Genomic DNA, 18,780 nt, shown 5'->3' with positions numbered 1-18,780 from the left:
GACCTTTACACGTCACCAGCAAGCAAGACAATGTATAAAAGAGGAGTCCCCTCCTCAGAAAGCTTAAGCCTTATTCAGTAATACAAAACCCTTGTAAAACCCTATTCTATTGGATCTCAGATCATCAAGTCCCTACCATCAAATTTTCAATGAACCTTTAATTTATTTTAATAAAAATAACTAAACTACCATTTTCTCCTCATCCTTCTCCTTCTTTTCCCGATCTTCTTCTTCATTTTCTTTTTCTCCTCCTCCTCCTCCTCCTCCTCCTCCTAAAAATAAATAATTTATTCTTTTTTAATTGTAATTTTATTTCACTAAATCAGAGGGACTAAATTGTAATTTATTCTTTTTTAATCTTACTTAAAAATAAATAATAAATTAGTAATTTTAAGAAAATAACATTATTTTTCTAAATACGAGAAAATAAATTTACTTTTTATCAATCCAAACATGATAAAAGAAAATAAAGAATAAAAAATAAAACTATTTTCCCTCTTCCCCTATAAACTATTCAAAGCTTTTGATCTTGCAATAATTACCTATTACTATATGATCAACCCGGTCGCACAAATAATAATTCTTTTCATTTTTTATATAGATTAAAAGAATATAGTTAAAAATAATTTTTATATTATATTTTCTAATATATTATTTATTTATATTGTTTTATTATTAAATTATTTTTAAAATTAATAAAATTTACCTTTTCAGTATATATTAAATAATCGTATATTAAAAAGTTAATTAATAAATTATCTTTTAAAAAAATTGGCTTAAATTTAAGGCAGATATAAAAGAAAAATAAATATATTTTTATAGAGTAATAAAGTAATTATTTTTTGAATGAAGTTGGAGGAATTTATTTCATATAAGAATGAAATACAATTCAGAATAAAATATATTTATTATATATACTATAATTAATTATATATTAATTTTAAAATAATTAGTTGATCTAATAATTATTGATGATCTGAGATCCAGAAAATAGGATTTTACAATGGTTCTGTAAAACTGGAAAAAACTTAGACCTAGAGGAGAGTATTTATCATTTTATATGTTTCCTTTTGTCTGCTAGTAACGTGTAACAGAACGTGTGTCATTGGGTCACCTGTCCATGTTATTTTGATATGGACGTATGAGGAAATCAGATCGCTATCCCATGCGTAACGGCCCCTGATTCTCCCCAGGCACGCATACGGATGGTCCCACAAGGCGAATGGGCTGACTTCCTTCATGGTTTCGAACTGAGCCGATAGACAAGGTTAAGACTAGGCTCAGAGAAAATCTGTTCATTGGACCGGAAGAGCTGGGCTGGCCTGATTGAATAAACTGACGGGAGTCCGATCTTTAAGCTGAGTGGACCGGACTTAGTTCTTGGAGGAGGTTTAGAAGCTTTCAGATCATGATCTGCCCTAATGGGTCTGACCTTAGACCGGAGCGAAAAAATTCAGCCGTCATCAATTATAAACTTGTATTATATAAGTGTTAAATTTATATTAAAAATAACTAATCAGATGTATATGTAGTCCGCTTTTGTCATCAATGAGAATCTTTTAGTAATTAGAGTTTTTTTTTTATAAAAATATTTATTAATAAAAAAATAAAATTTTTATTTTTATTTACAAATTAAAGAAATATTGTTTATTATAAATTATTTATAATTGAATAATCCTACATTTGCACTATGATCGCTTCCATAGCACGGCACGGCACGGCACGGGCACCATCAGTTGTTCGTGGCATCGCCAACAAGTAATTTTTATGATGTTGCAAAAGTTCCAAAATGCCCTTACAGGTCTAATCTTTGTGGGTAATTAAGCATGCGTTATCTGTAATTTAGCATCTCGTCCACATATGTGGTCACAAACTCTTACCGGAAACATTCAGCTCTCGGTGGTCCCTGCACTGTACAGCCGACACGTAAGCTTCTTACAAGGGCGGCAATTGAAAGCGGGTCCCAAATGACGTCTAAATTAATGCCATTCGTCAAAGGAAAAGAGTGGAATTACGTCATCGAGCACTTCAGCGCGCAGTAGTTTTCCCCCATCGATTCTCGGCTCCTTATAAATTCAGCTACGCCACCCATTCGAATTCAAAGCACGATTGCAGAGCCTCATTCACTAGAGACTATAGTGTGCGTAAAATCATTTTGATTTCTAGTTCGAATCTCAACCTGCGCCTCATAAATCCCTAATATTTGTATGCTTTCGCTGAATTTAAACGTAGTTCATTTCAATTCTAGCTTGTTTGTGTGCTTCGATTAGCTCCTAATCTATGTATATTTTCTTTCTTACGACCAACATTTTACTCGATTTTCAGCTTGAGCTTGCTGTTTGGTGTATTCATATGTACGTAAGAATTAGTGTGTTTTGGGATTATTATTCTAATGGTTGAATTTTAGAATGTTGTTCTTATGCCTGCGTTCTTTTGCAAATTTGAAGTTTAAGATTTGAAATCATTTTATCTTCATGCCTGAAATATGGAAAGTTTGCTCTGGTATCCGTCTACTAGAATACGAGGAAATTTTACATGGTTGGGGCTGATAACTTTTTTTTTCCTCTATTTATGTGTGCTTATGCAGGCCCGTTGACTTAATTTACTGTTCCAACTATGGTTGAATCTGTGTCAATTTTGGGAAATTCTGCACCAATTGAAAATGGTGTTAATCATGTTAAATTGCTTCCTGCATCTAATGATGATCATGAGGGTGTAATAGTTGACATGAAGGAGCCTATGGAACCTGACGTATTTCTCACCTTGCTCAGAGCTTCATTATCACTGTGGAGGCAACAGGTGTTTGTTGCTCTAGTACAATTTTATCTAAGCATGCATATGAGTTAATATGTGTACTGGTAAATCAGTTATGTGATTAATCAGATATTTACTAGTTTACTCGCTAGTTTGAGTTAGTAGCAATTGTGATAGTACTGAAATGCCTTTTAGCTTATCTTTTATGCAGGCGAAGAGGGGAGTTTGGATTAAGTTACCCATTGAACTTGTAAATCTTGTAGAAACTGCAGTTAAGGTAATCATTTTATGCTTCTGTAAAATGAAGTGGCCACAGTATGTAAGGGTTGATGCCCATATAATTATCCAATTACTCTCTAATTGTGATCTCTTAAGATAAGTCAATTATGTGTATTTTAGATGGAGTAAACAGTCAGTTGTACACCCAACAATTTTATCCTGTGAAATATCGTAAGGAGCCCATCTTGTTGCATTATTTTCCAAAAGCAACTGTGGTAGGGTTGGATATATTCATTCTTGAATCAAATGATAATTTTGGTGGTCGCCTGTGAAATTTTATATGGATGATTCCCGTTTTGGTGAGACATGAAGTTCAGGACAAACATAAAATATTTTTACAGGAAGGATTTTGGTACCACCATGCTGAGCCAAGTTACCTTATGCTTGTTTACTGGATTCCTGAAACTGCAAGTACAATCCCTGCTAATGCTTCACATAGAGTAGGTATTGGTGCTATTGTCATTAATGACAAAAGAGAGGTATTTTCTGCAACCTCTTTTGCAGTTTCCGCTTGCTCTTATTCTGCTTTGCTTTTATTTTATGTCACTTATCCTTATTCTCTTTAAAACAGATATGTTAATGTTCTTTACTTTCATCTTTCCTCTAATCCAAAAGCTGAGTTTTCTATTGATATAAACATAGGTCTCAGTTGAGCTCATCCCTTTCCCCTATGTGTTTGCTGTCTAACATAAGAAAATGAATCTCTTTTATTTCATGTTAGCCGCATCTGGGGTTTGTCAGGTATTGAGCAGGCACTTCTGTATAAATTATTTCAATTGCAAAAAGGAATTTCTTTCTATCTAATTCACTACGGATTCTGAAAAATTAGCGAAGGGTTTCCAAGGGTTCATGCATTAGTCACAGTCAAAGAATATCTGGGCAAAATTTCACATCTTTCACTGTTTCAATACTTCATGCTGTCATATTTTGGATGTCTGATAGGGGAAAATTTTCCATGAAAATGGCTGTTATTGGATCGTCTAAATTGGGTGTAATCTCTGACTAACTCTCACATGTATGTTGTTGATCTTAAAATGGGAATCCTCTTGGCTGTTAACTTCTTGTTTTAGACTCACATACATATATTGCTGGACTTGAACGAGAATCTTCTTGGTTGTTAGGTGCTTGTTGTCCAGGAAAAGAGTGGCAGATTTCGAGGAACAGGGGTGTGGAAAATTCCCACTGGAGTTGTTGATGAGGTACATGCCTATTGCCTACAGTGAGGAGTTATTCAATGCTTGACTAATCATTTCACTTCATTAGTTGTTTATATGAGCTCTTCAACATATAGGGTGAGGATATCTTCAAGGCAGCTATGAGAGAAGTAAAAGAAGAGACAGGAGTAAGTGATAAATTATTATAGACTGATAGATGAATCCATAGTTCTAAAGACCACATGTTTCTGTTGCTCAGATTGACACAGAGTTTCAGGAGATTTTGGCGTTCAGGTGTGTAAGAAAATGGCTTTTTTTTTAATATATGTGTATAATTTTCTAGTGGCACTTCAACCTACTGAATTGTTAAATAAGGATTTATCGACTTCAAGCAATTTGATGCCTTGACATGTTCTCTTATATTTTCATGTCACCTCAACTTACAGACAGTCACACAAATCATTCTTTGGGAAGTCAGATTTATTTTTTCTGTGCTTCCTGCATCCCTTATCTTTTGACATCCAGAATCAAGAACTAGAAATTGAAGCAGCCCAGGTAATTTCGGGAAATGCACAAGGCGTTACCTCTCTAGTAATTCAGGTTTTTATTTGTTCAAAACACCAAAGATGTTAGTATTACTGCTTTGCATAATTCTCTCCTTTTTTTAGATACAAGATGACTAACTCATGTATCCAAGCAATCTATCATTTGGTTTATGTCTAAGCTAATCTGCTAGCTTCAAATTAATGAATTTGACAAGGAAAAAGTTGGTAGCAAATGTGTGAGAGTTGTATACATCAGAGTGTCTATTATTCCTTTTATCTCATCCATGACATGTTTTGGGGTTAAGGTCTGCCAATTGTCATCTTCCTTTGGTGTTGATACTTGCCATTTCTTAGTTTCCACCAGAGATGTGAGCAGTTCTGAATAGTGTTAGCCCTATTGGTGGGGACCTCAGGTTAATGTCACAGATATGAAAACTTTGGTGTTAAGGTCTTCCCTTTATTCTTTTCCCTGAAGAGTAGTATTCAAATGAGCCAAACAGCCAACGATGTGCTCTTCTTTGACTTAGTTGCTGTTGATTTTACTTAATGGGTCATAAGAGGATTTTAATTTATCTCCCCAAAAACTTCCTGATTCCATTCATTAGTGATTGCTAACTATGAGCGTATTTGGCATTGTGGTTTTAAGGCAAAAAAAATGCCTTTTCAAGAAAAAACATTATTTTAGATGCTTTTGAAAATGTTATTTTATTATTGTGGTACTCTTATGACTAAAAATGTCTAATTTGTTTTTAAGTCAATTTTAAAGACTCCCTAGCTGATATATATAAAAAAGTGTTTTTCTCGATAGCAGTTTCAATAATATTTTGTGCTAAATGTTTCCTATTTTGTGTTATCTTGGAGAATTTGGGTTTATTAATAACTTAAAATAGCTCATTTAGATTTTGAATTTCACCGTAGTGGATGCCATTTGAGGAATATGCGGCTCAACCGTTTGCCCAGAAGCATGAACTTTTCAAGTATATTGCTGACTTATGCTTAGCAAAGCTGGACCGAAGTTATGCTGGATTTTCTCCATTGCCTACAACATCATTTTTTAATGACCAGATAAGTTACTTGTATTCAAACATCCAAGATTTGAAGCGTACAAGTTCCGCTGATCACCAATAGAAACGGGCTTATATTGTTGGTGGAACCATATTATTTCATTTATTGATGTTTCTCTTTCGCACTTAATGAGAAAAAGCGCATGCTTGAAATGTGACAAATTCCAAAGTAACATGTTAAAGAGTACAGAATAAGCCTAATCGGCAGATCTTTTGTAATAGTAAGCTCCAAAAAACTAGCAAGTTCGTCATTGTAGTGTCGCGGGAATGATATGCCATTTTTCATTAATTGTTCCTGTAATGAAAGCATAGGATAACATGTTAAAAGTACTTAAATGTAAGGAAAGAATGGGATTGTCTCTTGTTAAAGAGTACTTAAATCACCTTTCCTTTTATTTATTATCTTTTTCTTGGACATCTATGCATGTCGTGTGTTATGCCTCAATCTATGCATCGGTTTTTGTTTTTTTTTGAGAAAATTACTATTAGTACCTAGTTTTTGTCACTAATAACAATTTAGTCCTTATTTTTTGGGAATAAGACTATTTAGTTTTATTTTTTTGCTTCTGCTACACATTTAGGTATTTCCATACATTTTACTATTAGTGTATAAGATAAATTACGATTTAATTTGTAGATATTGTAATTACTTATAATTTTATCCCCCAATGATGTGATTATTAATAATTTCATCTATTAATTTTATCTTCATTGCTCTTCTCTCTTAAGAGAGAAAGAGAGACATAAAGAGAGGGAGAGACAAAAAGAGAGGCAAAGACTAATGGAAGAATGTAAGGATGAAATTGTAATTAATTACAAAATTAACGGACAAAACTATAGATAATTGTAATATTTAACAGAAAAATAGACAAATATACCTAAATATATGACAAACAAAAGTGAATAACTATTAGTAATAAAATTTAAGAAGTAAATAGTAAATTTCCTATATTGAACATTTGTAGGCATTTAGCTGATAAAATCATTTGTTTTGGAAAGTTTCTCTAAACATTCAATTATTATAGATGGTATTTTATTGCATGGTGAAGTTGATATCCCAGACCAAAATTTCAATCAATTTAGATAGATGATAGGTGCTATGTCTATTGATAAAAATACACGGGGTACGTGAAAGCTGATAAGAGGTGGTCAGAAGTCGGTCTTGCGTTGATTAAACTAGCCAGTATACCATTCAAAAGATCATGTCCTATTACGCATCACCAATGAGAAAACATCCTTAGCGGTTGATGCAATCCATGCATTCTCCTGCCATCATCAAGGCGTTAATATAAAGTGAGAGTTCAAAGAAATCATGTAATGATATGAGCATTCATTTTCCAATTATATATATTGAGATGGATGAATTTTTTTATATAATTAATATATTTATTCACATACATAATTAATTATTAAAAAATTAATATTTATATAAAGATTGCCTTTTTTTAGTTTATTTCTAACATAAATCACTAATTTGTGGCAATTAAAAAAAGTTAATTGACTTTTGTTTCAAAAGTTAAGAATTAAATGATTACATTTGACATTAAATGAGATGCAAGGAAAAGCGAAATGTAAAGTCACTTTTCAGTTCTACACATATCGAAAACATTGTTGCTTTGTTTGTCTGTTATTTCATTTGTCTTATATTTATGGATTTATAGTAAGTTCTACACATAGAAAGTGGAAATATGGTATGATAAATCAATAAAAATATATATTATATAAAAAAATATGGATTTTTTAAAAAAATTATATTAGTTATAATTTGATAGAAATTTGAATTTTTATTCTACACAAAAAATTATTAGTTAATTTTTTAACTTTAAAAAATATTTTTTATAATTTTTATTTATTTATTTTTCATTTATATTAAAAAACAATTTTTTATTAATTTTTTTAATTATATCATTTTAAACACATTAAATTTTATTAAATATTAAAAAATATTTTTAAAATAAAATAAATTAAATAGAAATACAATACTATTATAATAAAAAGCTAAATAATAATTTTAAAACAACTAAAAAATATAAATAAAAATTATGCAATCCAAAAATATATTAAAATATTTTTAAAATTTTAAAAAATTTATTAATTTATTATTAATTATTATAGAAAAATTAAAATACTTTTAATTAGAGGAAATTAATTAATAAATATTTTTATAAAATTAAAAAATTAAAAATTTAATAATTAAATCTTTTAAAATATTAATTAACACAAATTTTTTAAAATTTAAATATATTTTAATATATTTTTATAACTTAAAAATTAATTAATAAAATTTTTCATATTATAAAAATTAAATAATAAATTTTCGATAATTTAAAATATTTATATCTATTTATAATTAATTTGTCATGTGATGTGTACTATACCGATGGCATTATAATTTTTCATCGCTATGTGCAAATAAGTTAAACTTGCATACCACCTGACCTCTACATAAACATGACAGGTGGTTTGCCATGTGGCACAAATTTCAAGAACAAAGACGCAAGCAGCATTAGATGGCCCTCTGATTATAAGCCTCAAATGAAGCTGCAGTGATTAATTTCTGCAACTCCGGTGATCGTCAATTCACATCTACAAAACCACTAACATTTCCGGTTCCTTTTAATTCTCCTTTGGCTGTGGTTTGTCGAGAAAACAAAAATATGTTACCTGTAAATTTTGCTTTCCTCTTAACACTCTGGCTTTCAGCCTTCTATCTCGTGCACGCAGACTCGAGGAAACTATCCTCCGATGTCAACCAAACACTTTGTGAATACCCATGTCATCCTCTTGCTCCACCACCGCCACCACCCTCGCTTCCCGACAACCCATCATATGGAACACCACCTCCGCCATATCCAATTTATGGGTATCCTCCATATGGAACTCCGCCATCTCAAATCAATTGCACACAGTTTCCACAACTGTGCTGCTTTCAACCTCCACCTTATCCTCTTGGATATCAGCCCTACGAGAGCTATGCTACTGTTTGCTCCCCTTTTCATTTCATATTAGTTGGGTCATTGGTATTCTCCATTTCAGTTCTTCTCTAGGTTTAATTTATCTATGCTTTATAATTCTCCAGGTTTCATTGTGGCCCATCAAACTATGATTTGTACTAAAGCCTTGGTTTTGGCAGCATATTACTTGTTTTCAGTGTTTTACATGTAAGAATTAAGTCATCCTGTTCAGCTTTAGGTTGAATTAACTGTATGTTCTGTAATAAAGCCTTGCTATTTACGCTACTGCTGCTTTCTTCTACGTCTCTATAGAATATAAAAAATGAATAGAAGTATAAATAAGCATAAAAGTAACTGGCCATAGTCGTCTGCGTAGTTTCAGAATGCAGTGATGGTAGAAAAAAGATTGAGGCGGTGGATTGCAAGACGAACGGCTTATTGTCGGCGACGCAGTGCCAAGCGTTCTGAGGTTAGTCCTAAACTTCCACATGGCATTGTGAAGCGATCGTATGACGGTTATCTTTTACTTTGTAGTATTATATATCTAGATTTGTCCTTTCTGCAAGTTCATGTAAGTTTCAGATTTTGCCAAATTCGTTCGAGGCTCCTTAGGTAGGGTGACAGTTTTGTACTTTTGGGTTATAATTAAAAAAAAAAAACTAAGTGATGATCCAGTTTTTAGTTCAGGCTCGATTGAAATCTACAGTCCCTTCTTTGTTCCTCCCTCCTCTTCTTTTTTTTTTTTTTTTCCAAACATAGAAAATCATTGCATAGGGAAAAACAGTACAGACCTAATATCTACTGCAACCTAACAGCTGCCATCCCAAAAGCCCAGAGCCTCTTACAAACAGCCTAGATCCCCTAGCAAAAACAGCCCAAAGAATAAAAGTAAAAGCCTTGGGCTGATGTCTCCTTTTGGGCTGGATTGTAAGCGACTTTGGGCTGTTTTTTATATCAAATTGAGATTACTGAAATCACAGTGCAGATGTTGCTAGCCTAAGCCGATAAATTAATATGTCTTGATAAATCGTGAATTTCCTTCTGTGTATTCCACAAAATGAAACGGGTGAAATCTCGGGATTATTAGAGGGGGAAAATTTATGAGCCAACTATCTGAATATGAATCCCATTGAAATCAAAGGCCCAGAAACCAAATCAAGAGCTTTTTATCTTACGCATGGCTAGGCTAGCTAGTAGCTACCGAGTCCAGCTAATGAATGAAAGCGCTGGATTATAATGTCAAGTCCAGCTAGGTTGACAGAGATCTAACATTTCAATGACAGATCACATTCCTTATATGGTATAGCAAATCAGGCAACTAAGATTGCACACAATAACAGTTTTTATATTACTATGCCAAAATCTTCCTGATTAGCGACAATAACAGTGTCAATCCATAGATCTACAGCTTCTATTACAAAATAGAATTCACAAACCTCTGAACATCCCCTTGAATAAAAAAATAAATAGAAATACCACATACTAAAAATAATTGTAAAAAAGAAAAGAAAAGAAAAAGAGTAAACACATCCCCACTAAGTAATAACATGCCCATTAAGGGCTCTGACTTATTTTCCCCCACAAACTTGGTGAAAACGAATACCTACTTATAGCATCAAAAGCCCTAACCACAAACTTAACACCACAGCAACAAGTCTTCCACCATAAACTCTCACACTGGCATTTTCATCAGCTGCTTGATCAGCTGAGTCGTCTGCCGGTGCATCTGCTGGCGAGTCTGATGGTGCTGAAGACAAGTCCTTACTCTTACTAGATTTTGGTGCATCTGCGGCTTTCTCTGGGGCAGGTGCTGGAGCAGGGGTTGGTGCTTCTGCTTTGAACAACTCTTCAGGCAACAAAACCTTGTTGATGGTATATACAGCAACTGGCTGCTCATCTATCAAAGTCCCAGTAATTTTGGCTGTGGTACTCCTTGTCTTCAATGTCACATCCTCACCATCATTTTGCACTGTGAAATCAAACTTGCTTGCCCCATCAGTAGCCAGAGTGTTCATGAGACCATTGTTGGATTTTAGCATAGATAGAGATTGATAGACAGGTACACCAAAGAATAAAAGTAGTGATGTTTTGCCAGCTGCTGTTAAGTTCTTGAACTTGGGTAGGAAGGCTTTAAATGGATCATCAAGAGGGCAAAACACTGTTAATCCGCCATCAAGATTGTCCTGGAAATTGTAACATATTAACATTTAGAATTAATTACTTATTATAATTCCACCATCACTCAACGTATAGGACACAAAAAGGAAAGAGAGAGAGTGACGTTTCTAAACATTGACAATAAAAATTATTATAATATTCAGGGAAGACAGGTGCAAAGAATTAAGTAATATGCCTTACGTTCAAGAGCATCTGGATCTGCATAAAGAAAGCTCATTTAGCTCTAAGCTTGAAGCCTCACCTATAACCTTCATTTCTATCATCCACGACACAAGCTAGACATAGGTGGGGGCCATTTCTTATGCAAATTTGTAAACAGCGTCACCTATTTATGATCCACTTCAATCTTAAGTGAAAATGGACATCATGAAAAGATTAATTTCTGGTTTTGTCCTATTTTATGGACAAATTGCTAGTCCTTCTAATAAATCCATTCCTCATTTTTGTCCTCACATTATAAGAGTAAGAAATGTGTGCAATAGCATTAATGGCAATTGTCCGAACTACCAATTTACTGACTACCAAAATTTTTCGGATCATTCTGAAATTAATTTATTCAAATATAGTTTTTTCAAACTGGTTTTATTTTAATTAAAGGGATTCAAGGATTGAACTGATCTCTGTAAACAGATAATTGATCTATTAACCAAATTATATGTTTATAACATTCATTAAAAATTGAAATTTAATGATATTTCCTTCATAAAACAAAAGGCAAAAAAAAAACAAAAGCAACTTGAGCTACCTACTAATAATTACCACTAACCTTTAGTTCAATGCTAACGAAATCTTATTTGAAATTGTGGTCTCGAATTCAAGTGTTATTCGGAGCCTATTGTAATAAAAATAAAATAATTTGGGAGGTTCCTGATAGATATCCCTCATTCTGAAAACCATGATCGCTATTTTTCCCCTTACATCAAGAGCTTTTCTATATTCAGTCAAATCAAATCATTAGGGGAAAAAAAAAAGGGGTATGCTAATAGAGCTGTGCGAAATTTAGGCACAGCCGCCTAGCCCAACCTACAAGATCATATAAAACAAACAGCGCCTAGAATTATAGTCTAGATCCGTACTACATCAACAATAATTTAATCCATCAACACCCGGTGAGAAAAATAAGCTCTGATAATGAAGGGGAAAATGTTATATTCAACCAAACGAAAAGGAAAAAGAATTGTTATACCTGATATGTCTTTGAAGCTTCATGATTAGCCAGCAAAGTATCGGCGAAAACCTTACAACCATGACCCGACATTATGTCAGTCAAATTCATCTGGCTCGGCTCCGGCGTCGGAGCCTCAGCCACTTCCGACGGTAAAACATTGCTGATCTGAATAACCGAAATGTTGTAAGGCTTTTCCTCCAAGGATTTAACGAAGTACACACTAAAATTCCCTCCGTTGTCCTCCGGTCCTAATGCCACCTTCCCTCCCTTCATATCAGTGATGTTAACGAATCCTGAAGATCCCGGTGCAGATCCTGAAGCCTGGAACATGGTGGCGGCGAGTGCTGAGCCGTTGGTTATCTGGTGGAGCTTCTTTGCACCAAAGTAGTCTAAGAGAACATGGAAGGAGAGAATGTTCTTGATTGTGTAGATGGAAGGATGCTTGGAGAGAAGCTCTGACATGGCGGTATTGTCGATGGCGCATACGGTGATGGTTGTCCGTTGGTTGATCTCGGCGGCCAGGTGAGTTAAGGTTAGGTAGTGGTTGAAGGTGGAGAAAGCAGGGTGCTTGGCGAGTAGGCGAGTGATGTTGTGCGCATTGGTGAGGGTGGCGGTGGAGGAGAGTAGTATCAGTAGAGAGACAACGGCGGAGAGCCGCATTGTGGCGGTTCTGAGCTAAAGAGAGCGAGAGACAGTGTTGAGTGTGCTGCAGTGGCAGAGAGAAGAGGACAGTTGGAGCTGTTTAAAAGTGAGGCAGGAGGAGAGAGATTCAAGTCCATAGAGTCAAAAGTTTAAGGAAATGGCCTTCGATTTTCTCTTATTTACGAGCGAAGCCATTCTTCTTCTCTTTTTTTTTTCAATGTGTTAAAAAAAAAAAGATTAATGGGATTTAGTTTAAAAAAAAACAAATTATTGTTCAGTTCCGGATAAATTTATTAATTAATTATATAATTTTAAAAATATAAAAATGTTTAGTATATATTTTTAAAGAAAAATAAATTAATGAATTTTTTAATAATTAAATAATAAATTTTCTTATACGGGCTCTTAAAATAATTTATATGATAATTAAATAATGAAGGTAATTAATATTTTATTTGTAATTTGATTTTAAATTAGTTGTAAAATTTGAAAATTTCTGTATTAATAATATTAGAGGTATGAAAAAGTCGTGGGGTGTGATTATACTACGTGTACGCAATTAAATGTGAAGTGGAGCTGTCCCTTTTCTGTAGGTGACTGTTATGTATACCATTATACCTAGTTTTTATTTTTTTTTAAATTTTTATCCTGAAGAATAGCTTTTTCTTTTTTTAATTTTTTTAAAAAATAAGTTTATTTTTTTATTTTTTTAATAGAATCATACTGGATGAGGGCCAGGTCTGTGCTACAGGTCTTGATAAGGATTTAGGTCACTATAAATATAGAAGGAGCAAAAAAAATTTTTTATATTATTTTTGGATGAATTTCAGTCATGGAATCTCTGGTTGTATGTTTTTCCACTTTAATTTATATCTAAAATTTTTTTATTTTTTAATTTAAACATCACTAAAATTTATACAACTTGCTAACATTTTACCGTTTATTAATATAATTAAATTCTATTCATCATTCCTCAATTTAGACATATATATCACAAGTTCTAATTAAATAGTAATATTATTTTTTATCTCTATTTTTTTAAAAATTAATGTATTTTATTGTGTTTAAAAATTTAAATAACAGATAAAAACAGAAAGAGTAAATAATTTAATTTTATGAAATATATAAACATTTTAATTAAAGGATTTAAAAATAAAAACAAATAAATTTTTAAAAAATTCAAACGACTGACAGTAATTGTTTTTAAAAACCTTGGATGGCTATTTCAAATTCTATCATAAAATAAAGCAACAAAAAAAGCCAAAATGAGAGAATTGTGAATTGTTTTTGTATTTGTTTTGGTGTGAATTTTGGGAGTCTGCGTTTGGATTCTTCCTTCTTTTTGGTGGTTAGCGTGGTTTGTTGCGTTTTATCGTTGTTGGCATGACATATTGCTACTAATTATTTCTATAGTGGAGGTTATTCTGGAATGGATTTGGCTTTTGGTGCTCGGGGTTATTTTTTGCATGCCTGTGACAGCAGACTTTCCAAGAGAGTACGGCCAGGTCACGTCGACTCTGGTTTCTCTTAGAAGGAGTTTTAATACCGATCGACGTCTCGCTTGTGATTGGTTCATGTCGGAGAGGGGCTTGGTCGGTGAGTGAGTTAAGAGGCTGGATGACTGGGGCAGTGCAGCTGTTTTGGAGTAACTGAAAAAAAAAAAAAGAAAAGAAAAGAAAAGAAGGCTGCAGTAAATGAAGGTGCAGGCGGCAGAGAAGGGAGTGCACGGAAAGGTGTTTACAGACTTCGAGAACAATGTGATGAAGATTGAGGTTTGAGACGTAAAGAAACATTTGCGATTTCCCAACACATCACGTGCTCTTACAAAGAATCCCTCCCAATTAAAGCTGCTCAAGTCAATAATCATAATCAAAGACCCACTTGTCTTACACTGCCACTTCACATTCTGGAATTTTACCCTTACATTTAAGATTTTGCTGTACTTGTTGTTGGTGTAGGACCCATTTATGTAGTTTCTATCTTCTGTATGCTGCCTATGATCATTTGCTGATTATTGTTCAACGTGGTGATGCGCCCTTTTCACTTTTATTATTTCTCTGTTTCAAATATACCCGAGACTTATGATGATGAGCTATGCTCCTTAAACAATAATTACACTCAGATTTAAATGTAAATTTTTTAATTAAAATCACATAAACAGCACGTGTTATAAATAATGGCAAGCACTTAAACGATAGACCAAGAAGAATTCCTAAATTCAATAATTTAATTTTTTTTTTCTGACGATTAAAACAAAACCTCCAAGCTTGAGGGTATTTTCGTAGTTTAAGGAGGTGAAGAGGGGTATAAATGAGAGAAACAACTAACAAGCGAGATGGGACTACGCTAAGCTTCTGTATGATAGTAGGAAACAGTAAAGGCCCCAAACGCGGAGCTGCCGGCTACTCTTTGTACTCGAAAAAACTGCCCGGCACGCAGAGACACGCAAGAGTACGCCACGTGGACGGTCACTGATCGGCAGATTAGTCCACCGACAAGCTTAGTTGGATCCACTATTCCTGTTTTTTGACAGTTACGATTTTCTACGATTTGTTTATTTTTGCTGTTTTCTATTCTATCTCTTCGCTCAAGATCATAACCGTCAGGTATTTTTCTCAAGTACCAAATCAATTGAGTTTTATTAGAGTATATTGTCTCTGACAGATAAATATACTCATTAAATGTAAATACACGCGCGAGTTTTTTTTCTCTTTGATTATTTTTTAATTTATAACTTAAGAGATATTTAATTTAATTATTAGATAAAAATAATAATTAATAAATATTTAAATAATAAGTTATATTTTAAATTAATTTTTAATTAGAATGATGTTTTATTGGTTTTTTATTTTATTTTATATTTAGATTATATGATTTTTAAATTACATGGTTAATTCAATAATTTATTTAAAACTATAAAACATAATAAATAAATACTTAAACTAATTATAACATTTATTATTATATGACTAAAATCATATATATATACATAAATAACCACATTTTAAAATTTTATTTTTAACATCATATTATAAAATAATAAATTAAATTAATAATTTTATATTTATTTCATTATTGCAATAAATGAATACTCATTTTATATAACAACAATTATTTAAAAGAGTTTATTATTAAAATAATGTAAATTAAAAAATATTTTATAAATTTAATGTGGTTTTAAAATAATTTATAAAATTAATATTGGTTTAAGAAAGCGTCAATTAAAATTTTTTTTATATTATATAAGTATTCTTAAAAACAATACTGAAATTGAGATTTTCATATTTGATTTAACTCGATATAATTTATTATTTTTAAAAAATAAATGAAAATTGCATTTTTATAAGTATAAATCAAAGATTTTTGAAAACATTACTTTAATTAATATTTTATAAATATTATTTAAAAATTATTATTTAATTCATATAATTCAGTAAAATTAATTAATAAATTCTTCTATTATTAAAAATAATTGAACGCTCCACATTGTATTCGTTAACTGCTAAAACAGACATAACCTTGATTTTTAAAAAGGAACCTCAATGCAGAAAAGACGTGGCTGGCAGGCTTTTTCCGATTCTTTCGCCCAGAATAAATTTAGAATAAAAAAATAATATATATTACTAATTAAGCAGATTGGTAATTGAATGAAAGCTGCAGTCCACGTCAAAGATTTTGTGTAATGAATCATTACACAGCATTGAAAAAACTTTCATGGGTCGGTCTCAGACTACCTGCCCTCACATGGCTGATACACCATCACTAATATTTTATATATATTATGCAAAAAAAAATCAAAGAAAAATATGCATGGATAATGAAAACGTCAAATAAAGATGAACTGTTTCCAAATGGTTAGCCGTGATTATAGTTTGTTATGGGTTGTTCCTCACTTTGGTTTTTGACAAAAAACCTGCCTTTAATTTGACAATAAAGAAAAGTTGATATGACTACAAAATAATTTTCAAATATTTTCTTATTAGGTTAAAAATTGCATTAATGTTTTGGTGATGGATGCTTTTGTGGCAAATATTTAGTTTATATAAATTTCTTTAGATTTAAATATGATTCTACATTTTTTAGTTAAGAAAAAAAATTAAAATAATGATTTTTATTTTTGGGTTTGGGTTTGGGCCGTATCAATAATTAGGCTGACATTGATTAGTTGGGCAAAGTTCAAGCCTCCATGCAAGGTGCTGCTATGGGCCAAAAATCACCAAGAGAATTTGGCTTCAATCATGTCCGGCATTTTACCTCTGCTGGAATCAAGAGCTTCTTGCAAAATAAGTGTATTCTTATCAATCACCTAACAATACTGGAGAGGTAGAAAATAAATCTAAACAATATATATATCATGATAATAATTGTATAAGAAAAATGATAATACTCTAAATTTTACTAAATACATACTTACAATTTATACTAGTTAAAATTAATTTATTGAATATTTATAAAAACTATTAAAATTTTAATAAAAAAATATTAAAGCATTAATTTATCAAATGTTATCTTAAATTAATGGCAGCATTAGCAATAAAACATACGGTATTTATGGAGCAACAAAAACGAACAGGCAGCTTAATAATAACCCATAACTGTTAAAATCAATAATGTAATCTCACTAATAATACTGTGGAATGACAACTTCGCTTCAAATATTAAACAAAATTAAATTACCCAAAACAAGGCAGCCCCAACACTCAATAACCCCGTCATAACCGCCCGAACCTCATTCATGGATCTTGAACCCGATTCATCGTTCATCGGGCTTTCTGCAGTTTCCGGTGACAAACTCGCCGGAGTGGGGCTCGGTGGGCTTTTCGTGGATGGGAAAACCATTGGGGCCTCTACTGGTGTTGCCGAACTGGAAGGAATACTCGCCGATGCCTCTGGAGTCGCTGCAGTAGCAGGACCCTCAGCCACTGGTGGTGTAGCCTCCGGGGCCAAAGTCGGAGCGGTCACAGGAGTTGCAGCAGGAGTGGAAACCGATGGGGGTGGAGTTGTTGGAGATAAAGCCGGTGGGGATCCACTAGGAGATGGGGCAGCAGCAGTAGGAGTCGACATTGCAGGGGGGATTTTGGGAGATTTTGAAGGTGATGAAGAAGGAGAAGTGGCCGGAACACTTGTAGGAGAAGAGGCTGGAGATTTAGCCGGAACACTTGAAGGAGGAAAGGTAGGAGATTTCGAGAGGGGAGAAGTCGCCGGAACACTTGTAGGAGAAGAGGCTGGAGATTTAGCCGGAACACTTGAAGGAGGAGAGGCAGGAGATTTCGAGAGGGGAGAACTCGCCGGAGGCTGTGATGATTTAGATGGCGAAGGGGCAGGCGCATTGTCTGCATGCGCCATGAAAGAGTAAGAAAAAATCAAAGCAAGGAAGAGAAGTGGAGAGAATCTTAGCAGCATATTGGATTTGCGAGATGATAAGGAGAGTGTTGTGATTTTTTCAGGGGAAGATGCAGCGGAGATGGAGGTTTAGTGTGCGTAGAGAGAGCGAGAGGGATATATAAACGCGGTGGTTTCACGGCAAATGTGACCGTTGGAATTGGAGAGTGGGGGTGGGGTACTTTGTAGGGAAATAGCCGTTACTTGGAAGGACGTGAGTGGCTTGGATCTCTCTTTTGTCCGATTTAAACAAAGAATATCACGACAGACAGTGTGACGAGGATTGGGAAAGTAAATAAATAGAAAGTGGATTTTATATATTTATAATTATTTATATCTTTATTTTTCAAATATAGTTTTAGAAGATATTTAGTAGTAATAATAAAGATAAATAGATAAAGAATAAATAATTATTTTATACAAATAAAATATAGTTAATATAATTTAACTTGAACGCAAAAAAATATCTTTGAGAGACAAAAAGCACATATTATTTTGTGGATAATTGTTTGAATAAAATTACCATGTTAATATATAATCTTTTAAAGGAGAGAGTATATAAAATAAGAGAGAAATAGAAAAGCGAGGAGTGAGCAGTGTGAGTTTTTGGACGGCTCCTCTGTGCAGAGGATGCCTGTCCGGAGTCTTTTTTTTGCCGCA

General features: G+C 33.0%; 3 protein-coding genes across 5 annotated transcripts; 2 read left to right on the top strand and 1 right to left on the bottom strand.

The window, feature by feature from the left end:
* Positions 1-1,985: 1,985 nt before the first annotated feature.
* On the top strand, positions 1,986-6,213 carry LOC110611262 (nudix hydrolase 2). Of its 3 annotated transcripts, none has more exons than XM_021751464.2 (9): positions 1,986-2,140; positions 2,588-2,799; positions 2,966-3,031; positions 3,375-3,512; positions 4,155-4,232; positions 4,325-4,375; positions 4,447-4,481; positions 4,634-4,787; positions 5,651-6,213. In XM_021751464.2, the coding sequence occupies exons 2-9, from the start codon at positions 2,617-2,619 to the stop codon at positions 5,858-5,860; spliced, it is 915 nt and encodes a 304-aa protein (XP_021607156.1). In that variant the 5' UTR covers positions 1,986-2,140; positions 2,588-2,616; the 3' UTR covers positions 5,861-6,213. The 3 variants fall into 3 exon arrangements, with proteins under 3 accessions (XP_021607156.1, XP_021607158.1, XP_021607157.1); XM_021751466.2 differs by having other exon boundaries at positions 1,987-2,140; positions 4,634-4,742; XM_021751465.2 differs by lacking the exon at positions 1,986-2,140 and adding an exon at positions 2,331-2,354.
* A 3,861-nt stretch (positions 6,214-10,074) lies between these two features.
* Positions 10,075-12,833, bottom strand: LOC110610405 (fasciclin-like arabinogalactan protein 1). Its single transcript, XM_021750316.2, has 2 exons — positions 12,115-12,833; positions 10,075-10,933 (listed from the first exon to the last, which is right to left on the bottom strand). Exons 1-2 carry the CDS (start codon positions 12,754-12,756, stop codon positions 10,358-10,360), a joined length of 1,218 nt encoding a protein of 405 aa, XP_021606008.1. The 5' UTR covers positions 12,757-12,833; the 3' UTR covers positions 10,075-10,357.
* Positions 12,834-17,473: 4,640 nt separating this feature from the next.
* On the top strand, positions 17,474-18,309 carry LOC122723315 (circumsporozoite protein). Its single transcript, XM_043955112.1, has 2 exons — positions 17,474-18,090; positions 18,186-18,309. Exons 1-2 carry the CDS (start codon positions 17,474-17,476, stop codon positions 18,307-18,309), a joined length of 741 nt encoding a protein of 246 aa, XP_043811047.1.
* Positions 18,310-18,780: the final 471 nt, after the last annotated feature.

Source organism: Manihot esculenta, chromosome 3, assembly GCF_001659605.2.
Source record: "Manihot esculenta cultivar AM560-2 chromosome 3, M.esculenta_v8, whole genome shotgun sequence".
In the NCBI taxonomy this organism is placed as follows: Eukaryota; Viridiplantae; Streptophyta; class Magnoliopsida; order Malpighiales; family Euphorbiaceae; genus Manihot; species Manihot esculenta.
The sequence above is the reverse complement of the archived record's forward strand: the minus strand, read 5'-3'. Positions and strand labels throughout refer to the sequence as shown.

Bases quoted from the DNA above. Each gene is read 5' to 3' on its own strand.
- LOC110611262 (XM_021751464.2), top strand. From the start codon at position 2,617: ATGGTTGAATCTGTGTCAATTTTGGGAAATTCTGCACCAATTGAAAAT. The intron at 4,233-4,324 runs GTACATGCCTAT...TTCAACATATAG, and splicing joins CCACTGGAGTTGTTGATGAG to GGTGAGGATATCTTCAAGGC. The intron at 4,376-4,446 runs GTAAGTGATAAA...TCTGTTGCTCAG, and splicing joins AAGTAAAAGAAGAGACAGGA to ATTGACACAGAGTTTCAGGA.
- LOC110610405 (XM_021750316.2), bottom strand. From the start codon at position 12,756: ATGCGGCTCTCCGCCGTTGTCTCTCTACTGATACTACTCTCCTCCACC. The intron at 10,934-12,114 runs GTATAACAATTC...TACAATTTCCAG, and splicing joins AAGCTTCAAAGACATATCAG to GACAATCTTGATGGCGGATT.
- LOC122723315 (XM_043955112.1), top strand. From the start codon at position 17,474: ATGGATCTTGAACCCGATTCATCGTTCATCGGGCTTTCTGCAGTTTCC. The intron at 18,091-18,185 runs GTAAGAAAAAAT...TGATTTTTTCAG, and splicing joins TCTGCATGCGCCATGAAAGA to GGGAAGATGCAGCGGAGATG.